This window comes from Sprattus sprattus, assembly GCF_963457725.1.
Source record: "Sprattus sprattus genome assembly, chromosome: 1".
NCBI classification, from domain to species: domain Eukaryota; kingdom Metazoa; phylum Chordata; class Actinopteri; order Clupeiformes; family Clupeidae; genus Sprattus; species Sprattus sprattus.
The window spans coordinates 38,810,846-38,832,209 of record NC_137920.1 but is presented as its reverse complement, the minus strand read 5'-3'; the positions used below and the strand labels follow the sequence as shown (position 1 = coordinate 38,832,209).

The following is a 21,364-nucleotide window of genomic DNA, read 5'->3' as shown; positions in this document are numbered from 1 at the left end:
GACATTTACACTTTCCCCTTACTCTCTCATGTTGCTACGGTGTGTTGGTCAAGATTAAAAGGGTTAAACCACAGGTTAAAAATGATGTTTGAATGGGCATATAATTGCTGTTGCAGACTGTGATGTGGTGATCCCTGTACTGATCCTACCAAGTATTTCAGTTTCCAAAAATTACAAAGTTCACTTGCTAATTGAACTTAAATATAATATATCAAGTCAATTATAACATATCAAGTCACATATATTTAGGCGCCAAGTGGTTGTTCATGAGTCAGTTATAACAATGCAAATATCCAAATGCCACACGCCATAAACTGAACAGAATCTTAATTATGAACCTTTATGCTCAATTACTCCCAAAATGGTGTTGAATAAACACATGCAGTGCATTTAGAAACGTTCATTTTTTCCCCATTGTGTTATGTTGTATCTTGCTAAAATCATTGAAATTATAATTTTTATTTCTCATCAAACTACACCAATTACCCCAAATGGCAAACCATCACATTGACATCAGTTTTCAGACCCATGAAATTTAGCTCAGGTAAATTCAATTTTTTGGATTTGGGAAGGCACACACCTGTTTATATAGAGCAATATTCTGCCTTTAAGAGCAAACACCAATGAGGTCATGAGGTCTAAGGAAGTGCCTGCAGAGCTCAGAGACAGGGTCGTGTTGAGGCACAGATCTGGGGAAGGCTAATTCTGCTGCATTAAAGATTCCAAAAAGCCCAGTGGCTACCATCATTCTTAAATGAAAGAAGTTTGGTACAACCAGGAATTCATAGAGCTTGCCAACAGGACAATGACCCCAAGCACACAGCCAAGACAATGCAGGAGACATGTGAATGTCCTTGATTTTAGCATCAACATCAAAGGCTGCAACATTAAAAGGGTCCTGAATCCTTTCTGAATGCCTATGAGAGTGTTTATCAGGCAAACATCAAGGAATCCAGGAGCTAATGATAGGAGCACAACTTGCATGGACAATGATTTCCTTTGGCATGATCTTGACTTTCAGGATCAGATAAGACAAATACCTACCATACTAATGTGAATCCAATGCTATGACTTGAACCACATACATTAAGGAGGGCCTGATTACTGTACATCTAGCTGTTCAGCCCTTTTTGGAAATCTCCATGAACTAGTAGTGATGGTTATATACAATATCTTCATCAGTGGGACTGGGTTGTGACAACTGCAGAGGGCTGACCATAGATCTGAAGTCATTTGGACTTTGTCCGTCTTTTTCAATACAACTTGGACAGCAATGAATACTCTGCACTCCCATTGATTTAATTGGTACATCCTTTTTTTTCTGGACTGGTGGTTACTGTTGGTTACAACTGAGCAACCAAAAGAGCTGTATACGTTTAAAATGATGTGTATGGTACATTGAAACATTGAAATCTCCATGAACTAGTAGTGATGGTTATATACATCATCTTCATCAGTGGGACTATGCTGTGACATTCAAATAAACTTTAACTGGAATGAACTGATCTACATGCCGAAGAACTGTTTTTGTAACAATTCAAATCCATTATAACATGCATTTATAGAAGGTGGTGAGTTAGGGCTTTTGCATGGCTGGTAAAGTACAAAGCTAAAATGTGCAAGAAAAAAGACAAAGTACATAAAGATGGACACACTGGGTTGTGTATTTGGTTTATTTCCAAGTATTTCTTCCCCTGTCTTGTAGACCACAGTCAGCAGGTAGCCTATCGTCACAGAGAACACCTGATTGTTTTGTTTTTTTTCTCTTCAAACTCATTTCTACTAGTTTCTTCTTTTATCTAAAATATTAAAACTCAGAGCAGGATATTAGAGATGTGGTTTTTCTCAGCAGGGTGACTGTGAAGCGGTGAAACTGCAGTACTTCTTCCCCTCCCCTAAGGGGAGACAGTCCAGAGAGCAATAGTCGGGGTAGGACTGTGTCTACTACACAGTCAAGTGTTTGCCAGTTCTGCCCGAGGCAAGTGTTTCTGTCCATTCTTCATCTTTGTCCTCAGGAGTCAAGCGAGAGACATAAAGTGGCAAAAGTAAAGGCTTCCATTTCATGACGGGGTTGAGCCAGGAAACAACTCAAATGGCGTGAGATGTGATTACTTTGCATTCCTAAGCCCTCCCCACACAAATAAAGCCAAGGCAAGACACAAGCAAAAATAGACCGTTGAAATGAACACAAATTCACAAGAAAGCAAGTTACAAAACACCCTCAAGGGTATAAAAGAAGACAAAAATAAAATTTGGATATATTGAGTACGGGGGGAGGCGGGATAGGGTGACTATATGAAGTACAAAAAAGAAAATAATTTTACTGTACAAGTGCTGGGATCCTATGATGCTTTTATCATTACTGAATAATTTGCCCTCTATCAAGAGGTGGCCACGACGCTCCAACCAGAGATCAGTTCAACTAGATGACCAGCTTTACAATTACTGTAGCAGGGGACACTGGGAAGTAAATCAAGAATTAGTTTGGAGGAATTTAAATGCTTGTTTAAGAATTTGATTGCCCTGATGGTGGCAGTGGCAACAACTGCGGAGAGCTGACCAAAGAACTGAAGTCATTTGGACTTTGACCGTCTTTTTCAAAACAACTTGGACAGCAATGAATACTCTGGTACATCCTTTTTTTTCTGGACTGGTGGTTACTGCTGGTTACAACTGAGCACCCAAAAGAGCTGTAGAGGTTTAAAAAGATGAGTATGGTACATCGAAACATTGATGGTTGCCTAAGAGCGAAAAAAAAAAAAATCAAGGTTCCAGAATATGCAAGTGGTCAGTACATGAACAATAGCTGGCACTCAGGTTTCAGTATATCACAAGACAAAGGTGGTCAACCAACAGCTAAGAAGCCATGAAGTAGCAAGAAGCCATCTGAAAGGCAGCCAGAGTGGGCAGAGATGTTTGAGGCTAACTGCTTCCTCTTCACAAACATCTCTCTCCTCTGTCTGCAGACATCTGGCAAACTGTCACCCCGTTTGTCCTAAAAAAAAAAAAAATCTGTAACCAGTAATAAAATCAAGATTTAAAAATGAACGCAAAAGTCGAAATAAACTTCAAATACAATTCAAACGAAACAAAATAAAATAAAAGATAACGGTATCTAGATGAATGCAAAGAAAGCTTAAGGTGAGGCCGAAAGGAAACTCAGCCTCCCAGATGGGGGCGCTGTTGGCACGAGAGCTGGGCTTAAGCTAAAAGGCTGGTGTGGCTGTGAGCTTAGAGTCCAGAGTTCAGAGGTCATCACCCTTTGGTTCAGGGGAGCCAGGGGGTTATGAGAATGTTCCGGGTGCCGTGTGGGGCATGTGTGCTTACTATGTGTCGGCTGTCTTTCAATCCTCCTTCAGTTCTGACCAGCCAGGTCCGTCAGTCGGTCAGAGAAAAGCAGACAACAGTCAGCAATGGAACCTTGTGCCAAAACACAGCCAGAGCTTGGATTCCAAGAAAATGCGTTATGACCAACAGAAAAAGAACAAAAAGGTAAAAAAGAAAAAGACCAAAGCCTGCAATCGTTACAGCTATTAGGCGGCTGTTAGGCCCAAGTCCATGCTTTTATTGTCAGATTCCTCTGTTAGGCCCAAGTCCATGTTCTAAAGTGGGGTGCTCTGTTAGGCCCAAGTCCATGTTCTAAAGTGGGGTGCTCTGTTAGGCCCAAGTCCATGTTCTAAAGTGGGGTGCTCAGGTCGAAGCCAGTCTCGACCCTGGGATCGTTATTGCTTAACAGGTAGATAGGTAGTGACCTCCCGTCTCTGCGGAGGTTACAGTGGACACGTTTGCCTCGGGTGCGCGGCCCTCTGCGCCACGAGGTCAAAGACAGCGAGGAGGGAGGGGGTTGGGGTGGCTAGACAGTTTGGCACTGTGTGTGAATGTGAAAGAGAGTGTGTGTGAGTGAGTGCGTTACGTGCATGTGTGTGCGTGTGAGGTTGTGTGTTTGAGGTGCGTGGGTGTTTTAGAGCAGACTAACAGACGAGAGGTTTGGTGGTTGATAGGGCTTTAACGCCCAACATGTGCATGTGAGTGTTTGTTTGTTTGTGTGTGGGTGTGTGTGTGTCTGTGTGTTTGTGTGTTCATGTGTTTGTGTGTGTGTGTGTGTGTGTCCGTGTGTGCTCGTGTGTGTGTGTGTGTGTGTGTGTGTGTACGACCACCACCTGAAGGAGAGGCCGCCCCCTGTCTTCCACGCAGCAGCAGCAGCAGCAGCAGCAGCAGCAGGCCAGGCAGCAGAGCCCAGACCACCTGGGCACCTTTCGAGGCCACCTTGGTCTTGCACTGAAGTTTGTCGGCTCCACTCCACTTCTTTTCATTTCTTTTTCTTTTTCTTACGTCTGTTTTTCCTTTCCATCATATACACACCCCCTCGCCCCCCTTTTCCACACACATCACGGGTTCAAGCAGGGTCAAAGTTCAAATCAAACAGGCAGGCTGCCGGAGGGAAGTCTATTCTCAGACCCCTCTCCCCAGCAGGCTGTACCTTCTAAAATACAACTTCTAGCTCTTTAAACATTATATGCAAAATCAATGTACACTCCTCAGCACAGTCAAGTCTACAATCATTAGCTCCAAAATAATGCTTAGTAGTAATGGTCATAATAATAATAATAATAGTAATAACAAGAATAATAATAATAATAATATAAGTCATCATCACATGAGAGCGATTGAGCAGCCTTCACTAGACATTCAGGGTGGTAGTTTTGCATATGTACATCAATAGTCATTTACATCCTGGCTCCAGGGAAAGGGGGTGTGGTGGTTTGTGTTTTCAGCATTTGGGGGGTTGGGTTGGGGGGGTTGCTGCGGTGTTATCTGAGTCTCTTCTCGGCCGAGTAGATGGACATGTAGTAGTCGTTACTGCCCACGGCCAGGTGTGGCTGCAGGGGGAACAAGAACAGAACAGAGCCTCATTACCCTCCAACAGCATGGTGTTAGCATTAGCATGGTGTTAGCACGTGTTATCACATTTACTTATTGCAGGGGCATGGAGGGGGTTTTACACAGTTTCCAAAAACAATATTAACTACCAATTCCCAACATCCCAGGCTTACTCTGAAATATAATATAAACGCCACAGTGACTCAAGAATGGGACAACTGAACACCTGAACCAGCTTTAGCGTTCGAAAGATAAATAAAACACAACTGTGACTGAGTGAGAAGAGAGAGTAAATGTAGTCGGACTGATGGGCGGTGTGCATTAAGCTCTTGTTCTCATGCTCTCTGTAGGTCGGCGTGGGTGAGGCTGTGGATGTGGGGGTTGGCATGGGTGTGGGGGTAGGGGGTGGGTGTGGCATCGTACCCAGTAAGGGTGGAAGGCCAGGCAGCTGATGGCCCCAATCCTCTGGCCCATGAAGCCGTCGTAGTACTTGATGTTGCTGATGACATCCCCGTTGGAGTTGTACACGGCTATGAACTGGTTCATGGAGCCACTGAGAGGTAAAGGAAGGGGAAGAGGTGGTGAAGGTGAGAAAGAGAGGGGGAGATTCGGTTTAAGACATATGAGCCTAAATTCACCAACACTGTCACAGTTTTAAAAGCGGCAGAACACACACTAAAAGACACAAAAACAGGGACTGACCAGGCAAAGAGGTTGGCACGTGGATGGATGTCCAGCGCGGTCAGACCCTTCACCGTCTGCAGCACGTTCACAGAATCTGGTGCGCGAGTCTCAAAGAAACGCACGTCTCCATTTACACTGAGGAGAGAACACAGGTGCACTCCTACGTCACTCCTACGTCTCAACACACTGCACACACTATGGATCCAACATGGCAATAGATGCTTAGAACTAGGGTGAGAACTTTACTACAGCTATAGAGAACTATCACTGAGGTGAGAACTATCAGAGAGCAATCAGATATTCCACTGCAATCCACTAATAAGTTAAGCTATCCAGCATGTTTTGCAGAAATGCTATGCAGAGAGAGGTGAGTCAACAGACTGATGAATGGTCACAGACATGTTAACAGACATAGTTGAAGTTAAGTGACAGAGAAGCAGACAGTACCTAACACTGATGATTTGGCCATCCGTCTCCCTCTGTAGGTGGGCCTTGACCACCCAGGCTCCATGTTCCCGATACGTCATCACTCGACTGCAGACACACACACACACACACACGAAAACGCATCTTACAAAATGTCCACTGCCCATACGACTCCAACTATTCAAATGTGTTTATAAATGGCTGGCATTGTCTACTTGCTGTATATAGTTACCCTGTCTGACCACTAGGGGGAGCTAAAGGAACACATGAAAATACTCCAGCAGAACAGTGAAATGCACCATCTCCATGGCAACAGCATCCAAGGGCCTTTTGCCGAGCGAGGAATGCGCTGCTGCTTCTTCTTCCTAACCACTACAGACCTGAGGTCAGTGAGAAGGCAGCTCAGGCAGCCAAGGGCAGGCGAAGGCCGACTCAGAGCGAGTCTGTGCATGTAGACATTACAGATCTCACAAAGAGTCTGGAAGGACCGGAGACTGATTATGTTTAATATCACTCCAGGGAGGAGAGGATTCAGGCCTCTCGTGCCCACTGCCATCCGCACCAAGCAATATATATGCTGCCTTACACCTTCAAGTACCTATTCCAAATTAATGGGGGGGTGTGTGTCTACTGAGGGACATTCAGCAGGGGGGGGGGGGGGGGGGGGGGGGAAGTAGCAAGGGGATGGAGAGCTAGCGCTGTTCGAGTGCTAGCGCCTCGGGGAACAGTTAAATTAGCCGTAGTTAAAGATTCATGCGCTGCTTTATGGCTTAATTGCCCTGTTTTCTCATTGAGAGAGGCTGGAATAACAGGTTGGCGGAAACACAAGATGTTTTGATGACTAATGGCCTTGCGTGTGTGCGTGCATGCGTATTTGTGTATGTACCGTCCCCAGGCTATAGGAAACACACTACCCCTGGTGACATGTACGGTAAGCATATTCAGTGCCCATGCATTGTTGAGTTTAAATAATTAAGAAAGGTAATACATGATTTCACGTTCCGGGTTGTTTACTCTATTAACGCAGACGAGGAGGAGGACGGGTCGGGAAGATTTACAGTGTTTTCTTGCCGCTACAGTTGATAATCGTACATTCAAAGTTATTATTGCGACGAAATGCAATTTGCTTGCATACATAAGCGCCCACGCACGCGCCTGTGCCCTTGACAAGGAGATTGCGAGTCTCCTCGAATGAACCTGTGACAGAGGCAGACAGCCTTTTCTCCGAAACAAAAGAATGGCAGCATTCTCCTCCTCCGCGGCAAAGTTAAAAACTTACTTTGGGTGAAACTCTGCCAGTCTTTCTCTCCAGAGACTTCAGGACTCTAGTCACTCAATCTGTGCGATTGTTTGATGCTGGTTTTCCAGTAGTGGGATTCTGATTCCCAGACTTTCACATTATTTTGGGGCAAGTCACAACTACATGGTTATCATTCATAATGAATGATTCAGTCATAGACTTGATTCACACTGGTGAGCTCAAACGGGGGAACGAGTCGGTGGACTCTGGGGAGCGAGTCGGTGGACTCTGGGTGACTCACCACTCGTTGGGACCCATCCTGCGGTCGTACACTCTCACTGACCCGTCGCCCAGCCCGGCCACGATGAGCGAACGCTGGGGGTCACACGACAAGCTGGTCACACAGCTGTCCGCTCCTGTTGGGATGTCCTGATGGGAACAAACACAAACATCAAATCAGTGAACTCAACACGAGTCCCAGTGGAAGTGATCTAGTGTGTGAACTCAACACAAGTACTAGTGGAAGTGATCTAGGACTATTTATTTAGTGAGTTTTGCCATATTAGGTTGCCAACAGTTAGATTTTTAAGTTGTAGGATGCCAATTAGATTACAACTTAAATGTAAATGTTGCAGCACATGGATGTATACAGCCACTGAAGCCATAACGACTATTGATTATGCTATTAGAGTGAAGTGCTTTGCATTGAGAGCCTCAGGAAATGCACGTTGAGAGTCTGAGGAGCTGTTCCAGAGTGAGGATGAGGATGTGAGTTTGAGAGCTGATGAGAGTAACATGCTCTAAGGATGTTTGAGTGCTGATGAGGGTAACATGCTCTAAGGATGTTTGAGAGCTGATGAGGGTAACATGCTCTAAGGATGTTTGAGTGCTGATGAGGGTAACATGCTCTAAGGATGTTTGAGAGCTGATGAGAGTAACATGCTCTAAGTATGTTTGAGTGCTGATGAGGGTAACATGCTCTAAGGATGTTTGAGTGCTGATGAGGGTAACATGCTCCAAGGGTGTGAGTTTGAGTGCTGATGAGGGTAACATGCTCTAAGGATGTTTGAGAGCTGATGAGGGTAACATGCTCTAAGGATGTTTGAGTGCTGATGAGGGTAACATGCTCCAAGGGTGTGAGTTTGAGTGCTGATGAGGGTAACATGCTCTAAGGATGTTTGAGAGCTGATGAGGGTAACATGCTCTAAGGATGTTTGAGTGCTGATGAGGGTAACATGCTCTAAGGATGTTTGAGTGCTGATGAGGGTAACATGCTCCAAGGGTGTGAGTTTGAGTGATGATGAGGGTAACATGCTCTAAGTATGTTTGAGAGCTGATGAGGGTAACATGCTCTAAGGATGTTTGAGAGCTGATGAGGGTAACATGCTCTAAGGATGTTTGAGTGCTGATGAGGGTAACATGCTCTAAGGATGTTTGAGTGCTGATGAGGGTAACATGCTCTAAGGATGTTTGAGTGCTGATGAGGGTAACATGCTCCAAGGATGTTTGAGTGCTGATGAGGGTAACATGCTCTAAGGATGTTTGAGTGCTGATGAGGGTAACATGCTCCAAGGATGTTTGAGTGCTGATGAGGGTAACATGCTCTAAGGATGTTTGAGTGCTGATGAGGGTAACATGCTCTAAGGATGTTTGAGTGCTGATGAGGATAACATGCTCTAAGGATGTTTGAGTGCTGATGAGGATAACATGCTCTAAGGATGTTTGAGTGCTGATGAGGGTAACATGCTCCAAGGGTGTGAGTTTGAGTGCTGATGAGGGTAACATGCTCTAAGGATGTTTGAGAGCTGATGAGGGTAACATGCTCTAAGGATGTTTGAGTGCTGATGAGGGTAACATGCTCCAAGGGTGTGAGTTTGAGTGCTGATGAGGGTAACATGCTCTAAGGATGTTTGAGAGCTGATGAGGGTAACATGCTCCAAGGGTGTGAGTTTGAGTGCTGATGAGGGTAACATGCTCTAAGGATGTTTGAGTGCTGATGAGGGTAACATGCTCTAAGGATGTTTGAGTGCTGATGAGGGTAACATGCTCTAAGGATGTTTGAGAGCTGATGAGGGTAACATGCTCTAAGGATGTTTGAGTGCTGATGAGGGTAACATGCTCTAAGGATGTTTGAGTGCTGATGAGGGTAACATGCTCTAAGGATGTTTGAGTGCTGCCCTCACCTGAACCTTCATCTCCCTTTCCGTGTCCCAGATCCTGATGATGCGTACGTCTCCCGAGGTCATCAGCAGGCCCGTCTCCTGCTCCCAGTCCACCACCATACCAGCACCTGGACCGGGGCAAACACGGAAGGGTTACATACAGACAGAGTGAATGAGCATGACCTAGCACCCCTCCTTAGCAGCACCTCGGCCAACACCGAAGGGTTACATACAGACAGAGGGAATGAGCATGACACAGCATTCCTCCTGAACATCACTTCCTTCGATGGAACCTGATGCTGTGTGACCTTATCCAACAGGTTGTGGCACACACACACACACACACACACACACACATACACACACACTAAGAGCACTCTGGGGTTCAGTAGGGCACCTGCGTGGCACCCTCTGAAACCTGGCCTCCCGCAGATGTCTTGGCACATCACCCTCTCCATGTGGCAGGTCTACGGCACACAGACCACCTCAGAGTCTCAGTCACGCTGGGCGACTCGCTTATACTCACACAGCTATGTGAGAAGCTGATTAATATTTATATTTTACCAGTCAATAAATATATTTACTTTCCGTTAATAGATGAAAAATAGATGTGCTACATTATCATTCTCGCCTTAGTCATCACAAGCTGAAAGCAAATCTCTACTTCCATGTTATTTCAAAATTCAGCTTAATCATCACCAGAAGCCTCCCAGCACAGCAGAGGGCTGAGGTCTGTGTCACAGGGTGATCGCTGAGTTATAGTGGCAGCTGGGTGGTCCACAGACCCACCGCTTCGGTCTGAAGTCGGTGTCTGTCGAGGGCCGGCTCAGTCCAGCACAGTGTAGCAGTGAGTTCAAAGTCACAGAGTCTCACTGACCCAGGGCAGCTCGGGCTGCCTACAAACTGTGGCGAAGGTGACGAGGAGTGAGTGCGAGTTTGGAGAAGGAGAGGGGTGATGGAGAGGAGTGAGTGCACGTTTGAGAGTTTGGAGAAGGAGAGGGGTGTTGGAGGGAGTTGGATCCCCACCTACCCTACTGTGTCTTGGCTCTGACTGACCGCAGACTCAGTAACCTCGGCCATTTAAAGTCACTTTAATCAGACGCCTAAGGATGAGGGGCAAACGCTTCAGTGACTCGGCTTACTGCTCCACGGGACACTGAGAAACAGAAGCTTCCTGGCTTGTCGAGATCTCATGAGACTAAAGGAGACTTGGGCGGTTCAATATACAGTTTAATCTTTTAGGCTGTTAGGTAAATTACCTGCGGACAAAATCAATTTAGTTTATTCTAGTGGCCAGGTCACGATCGGCTTCACAAACCTTTCATGACTCTCCTTTTCAGGGACAGTAGAGAACCCGCAGATAAACCAATACAGGAAATGTCACGCTGCTTTTATGCAACTTCCTGCATATGGCCAAAAGCTTTTGAGGACTCCAATCAACCTTTGAGGACTGGGCTTCACAAAAGCAGCTTCAAATGGCTGAAGGGACCCTCTGCCTCCTCCGCCATGGCCTTTGACGACCCCCTCTGGTGCTACACCTGCCCACCCCCGCCCGCGGTCTCCTGCCTTTCAGAGAGAGCTGTGGTCGGCCCACGCTGGGACCGGTAGCTGCTGCAGAGTTGTGCTGTTGAGGATTCAACCGTGTCGCTTATCTGAGGCGAGGCTTCTGCTCATCTACAGTTCAACACCAAGCACCAATCTTTTGTTTCTCGCTTTCCTTTGTTTAATAACAGCCAATCTTTCTCTACCACTGTGGTATTCAACATCACAAAGCCTTTATCTCTCAATGGTCCATATCACCAAATCTCCAAGTGTCTCTTATTTAGAGGAATATATTTCTTCTCTCACAGCCTGGCTTACTATTATGTGTTAGGTCATATATTATTATGATTCTGCTCATTTTGGCATCTTTTCAACAGCCTCGTCCTAATGCTGTGTAGTGCGCTTGTGTGCAGCTTTTTGATAGGCCCTTGTTATTTTTAACTGCTGTTTTTTAATAACTTTTTTCCCCACTGAAAATTAATGGGGGAGGTTATATGTTTCCAGTGGTATGCTGAGGACCTGCCTTTTGCTCGATTCGATCTTGGAGCGCCACACAGTGGTGAAAGTTGGCCGTCTTATCATAAACAAAGAGGCCTACACAGAAGTCAAAAGGTAACATGTTAACTCTGTAACCACTTAACTACGTTAGCCAGTAGATTATATTTACACTGATATCAATTATTTTTATTTGTATGTGTATGTTGGTTTGGTGTGTAGTAGTTCGTCATACATTGGTGTGACTTATTTTCTGATCTGATTGGTGTGAAGGTGGGATTACCTTGCTGCCCACTTGCAATTACGCTATTTTTCCTATGCCAATGTAAATGACAGGTTCCCAGAAGGTTCACATTCATTCTGCCCACATTTTGCGTAATCGAGAACAGCCCAAGTCAGTTTAACTTGCCTATTGTTTGTTCGTGTTGGTCTGTAATGATTAAACAGCCCTTTGTGTTTGTTGCATTGCATTCAAGATTACTGGCAAACTAGCTTTAGTAACTTTCTTCCATGCTAGCAGGTAGACCTACGTCTCCAATCTGTTTGAGGCTTTTCTGACCAGTCGGCGAGTTTCTGTCACTGGAGACATTCAACCAAATACATGCTGTTTTTAAGAACAGTAATTTGAATAGCACTGGTGCCTCATAGCTTCTACAGATGTGCAAGATGTGAAAACGTTAACTGTGTTCACTGCATTATTGTATATTGTAATTGAGAATAACTATAATATACAAATTGTAGGGCTTGTAACCAGTATATCAGAATGATTCATGAGTTCTAAAGGGGTGAGTCTTTAAAAGCATTGTGTTGCTTTTGAATGCAGTATGTCTGTCAGTGGATCAGGCAGCATTAGTGTGTGGTCTGCTCATGTGTGCCAGAATGTCACCGGGTCAGTGGTGTTGGAGTATCGCTGCCCTGCGCCTTGTTAGATGATATTTAAGGCTCATCCGACAGGTGGTAGGAGAGTCAAACCTTGCTTTCGTAGAGTGCAGTGTTGGCATCCACAGGTTACAGTTTGGAACAGCCAAATGCTGCTGTGGCTCAATCATATCCGCACTTTCTTGTGGAAATTCATCTGTAGTTAAGACTGTATCATTGTTTTTCTTCACTCTCCTCGTCTGATTCTCTCTCTCTCTCTATCCCCCATTTTCTTCTGTGTATTTCAGTGTTTATTTCTGGAGCTTGAGTCTCTGCTGTGTTACCAACACTCCCAACCTAATCATAGTTTTCTGACACGAAAGGTGTTTTCTCTAGGCGCCCTTCATTGCTACCGACACACAAGTCTTTAAAACTTTTCTGACAGTCTTGGGGCTCCACCGACACCGGTCCTACTCGTCTTCAGCTGTATACAGCTCCTGTCAGAGCCGGCTGTGTCCAGTCCAGCCCCTGTAGTGACAAGGATTCCCTTTAATGAGGAGCCAGTAAACAGCTATATGGAGCCAACTGTGTCATGGGAGGTAAACACAGACCAGGCACAGGCTGATGGCCTAATTGAACAACTTCTCCATCCATCTAACTAAATCCACTAAATCACACAAGTGTCCACTTTACCTAACTTTATCCGACAGCAACTTCTTAAAACAGGGTTGTCCATTCACGGGAATAGAATCTGCCCCCACTCCATGTCCAGACAGCAGTTGCAGCCAGGCACAAAATGGCTGCTTCTACGTAGTATTTCCGACAGCTAATCAAAGGTAGGTGCAAGCTTCATTAGGTTGATCTCTCTACCATCTGCAGGTGCAGGAATGGAGCGGTGTGCGATCAGACACTGAACAAACACGGGAGCCGCGGTGGGGCCGCCGGCAGCAGGGCGTGTAATGAGGTCTGAGTCGCAGCTAAACTCCCCCCTCAGCCCAAACACAAACACTCCTGCCGGTGCCCCGCCACCCACGTGCTCCGCATGCCAACCTGCATGCCAAACAATAAGCGAGGGGTTGGGGGTGGCTGTTTTGTTTACTCTTCTCTTTTGTGTTTTTTTTTGTTTCTGTTCATCCCTAGGCAAATGCCAGTTTTGTCTGTGAATGACAAAACTGTTGAGCCCTGTAGATATTGTCTTTCGTCTGGCGGAATGAGTCTCTTTCACAGGCTCGTCTTATTTTGAGGGCTCATGATAACTGCTGCGACTTAAGACTACTGTTGAGATTTTAGTTTTCTTACTGAGATAATGGCTACTTAAGGACAACGTAATGTGTAATGTGTCGTGTGTGGTGTGACGTGTGACGTGTCATGTGTGACGTGTCATGTGTGGTGTGACGTGTAATGTGCGATGTAAATGTTTCCTATAAAGGGATGAGAGTTAGTCACCACAGCACAACACAACAGCGCTAAAATGATCAGGACAGCATCACAGCTACTACTAGGTAAGTGTTTGCATAATTTCACCACAATTGTTTAAAGCAAATACCATGCAACAAATACCACATTCTGAGGTATGTTTTTGGTATCAAATTTATATTGATGGTATGTGGTCATGTGAAGGACAGATAGGCACATGTGTCGTTCACACTAGCCACCCAGGATAGGCAGTAAATACTTCTGTGTTTTGGGCCGGAACACAACGTAAGAGAAGTTTTCACAGCACCTTAACAGTCAGTCATATAAGAATGCATCATCACGTCAGTGTTTCTGCCAATAGGTGTGTGTCTAAGGTGACTACCATAACCTGATTGGTTGCCAGACTTTGTGAAAGGAGGTGGTCAGGGGTGGGGGAGGAGGGTTAAGTGCAGCACAAACAAAACGTAGGCTGAAGACAACGAGACGGGGTAGAATGAGGAAAAAGAAAAGAAAGAAGCACTCACCTCCCTGTTTACTCCTGTCAAGATAGATCGAGACACGTCGCGCTAGACCTGTGAGAGGAGGAGGAGCAGACAGTGGAAAGAGGGGCGGAGTCAGCCAGGAGGGGCGGGGTCAGTTCATCAGCAAGAGTGGACACCGCTGCATTAGCACAGTCAAGGGAGCACACCCCTGCCCAACCCCACACACACACGCACTACACACAGACTCGTAAACACAGTAACAAACACACCCACACAGTATCAAGACAAACAAACACACTTCAGGATGGCAAAAAGCTAGAACAAGGCTGTAGCTTGGAAAGCAGTGACATATGGCAATTAAATACCCGGCTCAGTCCTCTAGCATGCCACTCCCAAAAGCCTCTCTGTCTTCTCCCCAAAACCCACGGCAAAAAAGCCCTTAATCTCGTCTGGAGAGAGCCTGAGGGAGGAGGCCATAATAATCGCTCTGCTGGCAGCTCCACGCCTGCAGGAAACCAGCTAATGGAGGAAGAGCACTCTCCTGATGGAGTCAAGCCACTGAGGCAGGAGAGAGGCGGGCGACGTGTGTTTAGCTAATCGCTAATCTGCAGCCGTTACAATAGTAGTGGAGTTGCAGAGCCTTGTTCTGCCTGCCTTAAGGAGTTTTAATGACACAAACTCAAAGACACAAAGGATGCGGAGAGGAGGAGACACAGATACAAATAAACACACACCCCAAACATACGTACACACAAAACACACACAGACATATGAGAGCAGAGCAAGCAATGTCAAAATAGCCTTAAAGAGTCATAATGAAACGGTTAAAGAAAGGCCTCGAAGCTGTTACTGGATGCATGGAAAATTCCCAGTGAGTTGTCAGACGGGGGGTGGGGTGGGAGTCTGGAGAAGACTGTTATGGAATTTGGTTCCGAGATAGTTTGTGTGTGTGTGTGTGTGTGTGTGTGTGTGTGGTGGTGTGTGTGTGTGCACGTGTGTGTCGCTTAGGACAGGTATGGTGCCCCTCACGAGAACTACCTTTGATCGATGTGGGAGTGATGATAATAATTCCTGCTGGTCTCATTTACTGAAGCCACACCACTGTGAGATGAACTTTTCCCCCCTTTCCTCTGTGCCAGGCCGACCCACTGGGGTGTGTTAACATCTCAGAGATAGACTAAACAACAAAGGCATCGCACACCCTTCAGAGACTAAACAACCCAAAACAAAACAGGCACCAATTCCATTCAGAGAGAAATAAACAGATGACACTAGACACAGCCGGTAGATGGTGGGGGATGGCTTAAGTCTTTTAACTAGAATGTAGGCATAAGGTAGGTAGTCAATATACAACATGGTAGACAACCCCAATCACCATATCTGTGATAGGAAGGTTCTTTTCTAATAACACTGAAAATAAGAAAACTAATGTTTAATTTGATGTCAAATATCATTATTTTGGTTTATTTAAAAATCACACCTATTTGACATTCTTCAATGTCTGTCACAGGAACTTATCTTCCACACTGGTCTTCCACACTGGGTGGGGGGGGGGGGGAGAGCGTGTCCTTCCCCTGTTGGTGGTGGCAGCTCCCTGGCTTCATTAGGGGCCCAAACGCGGAGCAGGTGGCGGGTCTGACACTGACTCTGATTGGCTGTAATTGTGTGTTGGGCTGAGTCAGTGACTGGGTGTGCATGCTGTCTGGTGCCATTGGAGGGGCACCGAGAACAGATTTCCCTTACGCCTGGCATGAGGGCATTTTTCCCTCCCTCAAATGTGAAATGGAAGTCCGCGTGACATTCATAAAAAAACAGGTAACATACACATACAACAAAATAGTCGATAATGAACCTAAACACGTACTGTAGACAACGTGAGGTGAGATGTTTTTTAATGTGCTATTTTAATGTGCATGGGTGCAAGGTTTTTAGATGTATAGAGCTGAGCCTACTTGTGATCTATTATCTCACAACAAGGCATAACAAGACGGTTACAGATTTGGGGTTTCTGTTAGAAATCTCACCAGTTCCCTGATGTCCAGCAACTCCCACTGCTTTTCCAGAGGGTAGGCGTACAGCGAAAGGCAAGCAGACAGAAGTCATTTATCAGAGCGCAGTGTTCGGACATGAGCAAACAAAAAGGGAGATGGGCAAATAGAAATGGATGCGTGTGTGTGATGTTCAGTGCGTGTGTGTGTGTATGTGTTCGTGTGTTTGTGTGTGTGTGTGTGTGTGTGTGTGTGTGTGTGTGTGTGTGTGTGTGTGTGTGTGTGTGTGTGTGTGAACAGACCTCTTGTAGTGGGTAGCATATCAGATAGACCCTGCCAGGCTGTCACCATCTCTGGGTTCCGCTGATCGGCAAAGTTCTTCCAGATTCTCAAGGCTCCGTCATCTGACAAGGACGTGACAGAGAAAAAGTGAGAGAGGGAACAAGAGACGGAAAGGTGGAAGGAAAGATAAACAGGATAAGATAGAAATAAAGACAGAAGTTGTGGAAAGAGTGTGGTTGAGACAGCCAGGAAGGAAAGAGGGAAAGAAAGAGAGAGAGAGTGAGAGAGAAAGATGAGAGAATGAAGTTCTAGAGAGAGAGAGGCATAGATACATCTATAAACTCTAATGGTAGATGTATAGTAGAAAACAATGCTTGCATTATTCTGTGGATTTCTATATATTATCAAAGCTTCGTATATGTTTTTAAGACACACATGCTTCAGTAAGCCACAGTTTACCCCCAACTACTCAAGATGAGTGGAAAGGTATATAAAAAATATAAAAATATCCTCTGCTGAGATAAATACAAACATTTTCCTATGACCTATTAACAAATCAGTCAGTCCTTATGGTGTATTTATTGAATCATTCTCAATCCGACGGTAAAACTTTTCCACTGACCACTTGCAGTGAGTAGGAGTGAGCAGTCGTGTCCATTCAGATACTCCATGGCCGTGATGCGGGTGTAGCGAGGGTTGCCATTGTAGAAGTAATCAAGCCGCTCTCCCTTCTCCCAGTCCCAAAAGCTACAAATGTGTATAAAAACGCCGCGCGCACACACACACACACACACACCACACAACACACAACACACACACACACACACACACACACACACACACACACACACACACACACACACACACACACACACACATTTAGTTACACATTGGGCCAGAAGCCTTCTGGGGCTCTTGAAACAATCTCTAGAGATTCATTAAAAAAATTTGCACCAAAAATAATTCAGGACATCAAACTGCAGGACAAACTAGCTGGTGTGCATCTGTATAACATATTTATATCTATCTATCTGTGCCACTGGCTCCGTGATGATGACTGGGCCACTTTCCATATGTGGGTTGCCGATCCGTCAGTCAGAACTCAGGCTGGAGTTAGCTCTGCTCCTGACAGACAGTGTCGAGGGGAACTTGAGTCAGCGGCATTCAGACTGCCACCTCTCATCAGTGTGGTGAGGACTGCACTTCTCGAAGCTGTCAAACTTTGTTGAGACGTATTGAAAGAGGTGACCTAAATGTGAGCGATGTGGCGCTACACCAAAACTTGGCCAGAGTGAATGTGTCCAAGCTGACAGGGACACGTTATGTCAATAGAACTGATTAAAAGACTTAACTTAATGATGGATCTGTGGAAATAGTCCTTTAATGAGAAATCATTTCTCAGGTATTGCTGATATGCACTTTGAATAAAGTTGAAATCAATTGTAAAAGTTGGTGCTTGTTTTGGTTTCCCCAAAAATAGTTTTCACCTTTGCCTCTCAGTATTTACATGAAGTATCCTCAAAGAAAGCGTCTTCACACTCACCATATGCTATCCTTATCAGCCACAGCAATGCAGGGGTTGAAAGGGTGGAACTTGACCACAGACGGAACACCGGGGTTCCGGTTGATGAAGATCTGGTCGTCCAGCCGGGTCACACCTAGAAACAGAGGAACGCGGGTCAGAGGGGCCTACGGGTCAGTCTGGCGACACAACTCGAGCCTGGTGCAAATGGATCCCGTTTTCATAGCAACAGGAACAATGTTCTGGGTTTTTCCATAGCAACAGAGTCTGGGTTTGTTCCTATGCTTGGTCCTGGGCCTTCAGGGAGATGGCAGCATGTTTACATGGTTGCAGCACATTTATCATGATACTACTTCAGACGGAAGAAGAAAAAACCTCATTGCTTCTATCGCCCAGGATCTGGCATTGCCATCAATTTTGAAACACCGATTCTGTTGTGCAAGTTTGTTCTTTGTGGTGCGGTGGAAATGAGGAACAGCATTAAAGCAGCGCAGCCTGAATAACATAATAGTGTTTTAAACAAACATTTCATATTAATGCGGGAGTGTGAGGATGATGAATGCCTGACTGCATTAGAGTCTCATCTGTCTTCATGTGGAAGAATGAGAGGCCTGCCGAGACCCCCCCCCCTCTCCCTCTCCCCCCTCCCTCTCGCCCTATCCCCCTCTCTCCCCCCTCCCTCTTTCTCGTTCCCTCTCCCTCTCCCCCTTCCTCTTTCCCTCTCCCATTCTCCCTCTCCCCCCCCTCTACCTCCCCCCTCTCTCCCTCCCTCTGTCTCTCTCAGTATTGGATTGAATGAGGGCAGCCCCATCCCTCTCTCCTTTTCAAGTCCACACTTTAGAGGATGGAAGCGTGTGTGAGTGTGTGGATGAAACAAGCCCTGAGAGGAGTGGGGACGTGCATGCCGAGAGCTCTGACGCACACAGCCTTGCAGGATCAAGAGCGCATGTGGAGTGTGTGTGTGTGTGTGTGAGAGTGTGTGCGCATGCGTGTGTGTATGACTACATGTGCTTGAGTGTGTTTGTGGAACCGAGTGACGTGGGTACGTTAGCCATTCTGTTTGAGCCTACACTAGCTTCACAGGGCCAGACTGGGGGTGGGAGGGAGATGTGAGAGAGAGACAGGGTGTGTGACTGTGTGAGAAAGCTAGAGAGACAGGGTGTTTGAGTGTGTGAGAAAGCTAGAGAGACAGGGTGTTTGCGTGTGCAAGGGAGAGACAGCGTGTGCGTGTGTGTGTGTGAGAGAGACAGGCTGTGTGCGTGTGTAAGAGAGACAGGCTGTGTGCGTGTGTTAGAGAGAGACAGCGGGTGTGTGTGTGTCTGTTGAGAGAGACCGTGTGTGTGAGAGAGACAGGCTGTGTGCGTGTATGAGAGAGAGACAGCGTGTGTGCGTGTATGAGAGAGAGACAGCGTGTGTGCGTGTGTGTAAGAGAGACAGGCTGTGTGCGTGTGTGAGAGAGAGACAGGCTGTGTGCGTGTGTGAGAGAGAGACAGGCTGTGTGCGTGTATGAGAGAGAGACAGCGTGTGTGCGTGTGTGAGAGAAGAGAGCTAGGGGCTCCCTCTCTGGGGTGTTTACTGCTCGTGACGTACACAGACAAGAAGAGGGTTTTTACAACCAGGAGACGCTAAGGCTCTTTTGATGCCTGCCAAAGGGAAAGTTCCCTTCAAACTCTTAAGCCTAGCGGCCAGAGCAGCTACACCAGCGCTACCTTAACCTCAACTGACACTTCACGATTCCCAAGGAACACAATCGTCCCACAACTCTCTCAAAAAGGTTCCTGTTCAGCCAGTCACTCGGCTGTTGCTGTTATTTAAAGGCACTTACTGTGAGACTTAGATCCATTACAAACAAAGAAGCGCAAATTTAATTGAATATTTCAGTGCAAGAGTGGCAAATCATGTTGGCAATGGTGTAGTATCGCTTCCAGGGATGTTCATAAGTAAGAATGTTTCTGCAGTGAAGGATTCACATCCGGTAATTAAATGAGCAAGTAAGGCTTGAGAGACAAAATTACTTCCTTAATTCATTCACTGACTTTGACTTTGACACTTTGTGTGTGTGTGTGTGTGTGTGTGTGCGCATGTGGAAGCTGCTCACCTCGCTGCGTGATGCGCTGGCTCTGCCTCCGCACGCGAGCATTCCTTAGGAAACGCCATTCCCGCTCCTTCCGCACCTGACTCTCCACATCATGCTCCTCTGGAATCTACAGGAACAGCACGGAAATGGAAATTTAAATGTATATATATATCACAGATGGTCGTGCCCCCCCCCCCCCCCCCCCCCCCCAAAAGAGCCTCTTTTTCCCCTCTTCACCCCTTATTTCATGTCACAGGGGTGTTCCCGTCTTCTTCGGGAGAGACGTGCCAAAAGAGACCCCACTGGAGCTGTCGTCTCAATGAGACAAAATGTTGTTTTCCTTCCTCTTCCTCCCTCCTTAACCAATAATCCATTCCTCGACCTCATTGCCCTCTCCGCCCGCCCTCTCTGTTGTCTCGCTCCACCTTTACTCAAAAACCTGCCCTCCTCCTGAGTGGCTCCTCTAGCGCTGGGCATTAGCGTGCCGCTAGCAGCGCTCTCACTAATGAGGGGAATCAGGAGGGCACTTCCTCAGGCCGTGGCCTTTCCCTCCGCCACGGCGCCCTCGGAGAGGAACAGGAGCCGCTCCGGTTAATTAGCGCTTATCGATTCCTACTCCTCCACCAGCCAGCGAGGCATGGTGAGGCGGGTGGAAGAGGTGCTGGTAGGGGCAGCACAGTGCCCGCCTCTATGCTACTGCCAGGGGGGTGAGTAACCCAATCAGACCCCTGGGGAGAGGCGGCGCAGTGGAGATCAGCGCGGAGGGCTAATGGGGATGTTGGCTATTGACCGTACCCGCGTGGTGACAAATCCATGCGGTCGACTTGGACAGGGCCTGACAGCGGGCAAGTTATTTTTGATCTGAGCAGTGGCGGGAGGACAGAGGGTGGATTTGCATGGAGGGGTTTAGCGACGAGCCGATAACAAGCTCCTGTTGCTGAAGCTTCTGATGGCTACCGTCTGCTTTGGGTGTCACTCCCCTCAGAGATTGTATGTCCGCTGAGCTGCCTGACAAACTGATGGCTGCCGGTGTCTGCTTTAGAGAGCACTGATGTGTTTGGCTGGGCTAATTCCTCAGTCATTCTCAAGAGAGAGAAAGGAGAAGTGTATGTGAGGGGAGGAGGGAAAGAAGAAAAAAAAGAGAAAGAGCGGGAGAGAGATTGTTCAGGGAAGAGAGAATCCTGATTTGTAGCAGCCAAGCCAAATATATACGTGTGTCTTCATGTGTATATCTGAATGTCAGACAGAGCAAGTGAGAATAAATTATGGAGAAAGAAGTAATTCTGATTGATAGAGGCCAGGAGTAAAT

The 21,364-nt window shown here is 46.4% G+C and overlaps 1 protein-coding gene across 1 annotated transcript in view; it reads right to left on the bottom strand.

The window, feature by feature from the left end:
- Nucleotides 1–1,678: 1,678 nt before the first annotated feature.
- The window catches only part of rptor (regulatory associated protein of MTOR, complex 1), a 146,553-nt gene continuing 126,867 nt past the window's right edge, over nucleotides 1,679–21,364 (bottom strand). The window contains 12 exon segments of the mRNA XM_080847984.1: nucleotides 1,679–4,880; nucleotides 5,305–5,434; nucleotides 5,584–5,700; nucleotides 6,013–6,099; nucleotides 7,533–7,660; nucleotides 9,415–9,521; nucleotides 14,229–14,276; nucleotides 16,211–16,237; nucleotides 16,477–16,578; nucleotides 17,079–17,203; nucleotides 18,000–18,114; nucleotides 20,077–20,182. Coding sequence (XP_080704110.1) covers nucleotides 4,812–4,880; nucleotides 5,305–5,434; nucleotides 5,584–5,700; nucleotides 6,013–6,099; nucleotides 7,533–7,660; nucleotides 9,415–9,521; nucleotides 14,229–14,276; nucleotides 16,211–16,237; nucleotides 16,477–16,578; nucleotides 17,079–17,203; nucleotides 18,000–18,114; nucleotides 20,077–20,182 — 1,161 coding nt within the window. The 3' untranslated portion in view covers nucleotides 1,679–4,811.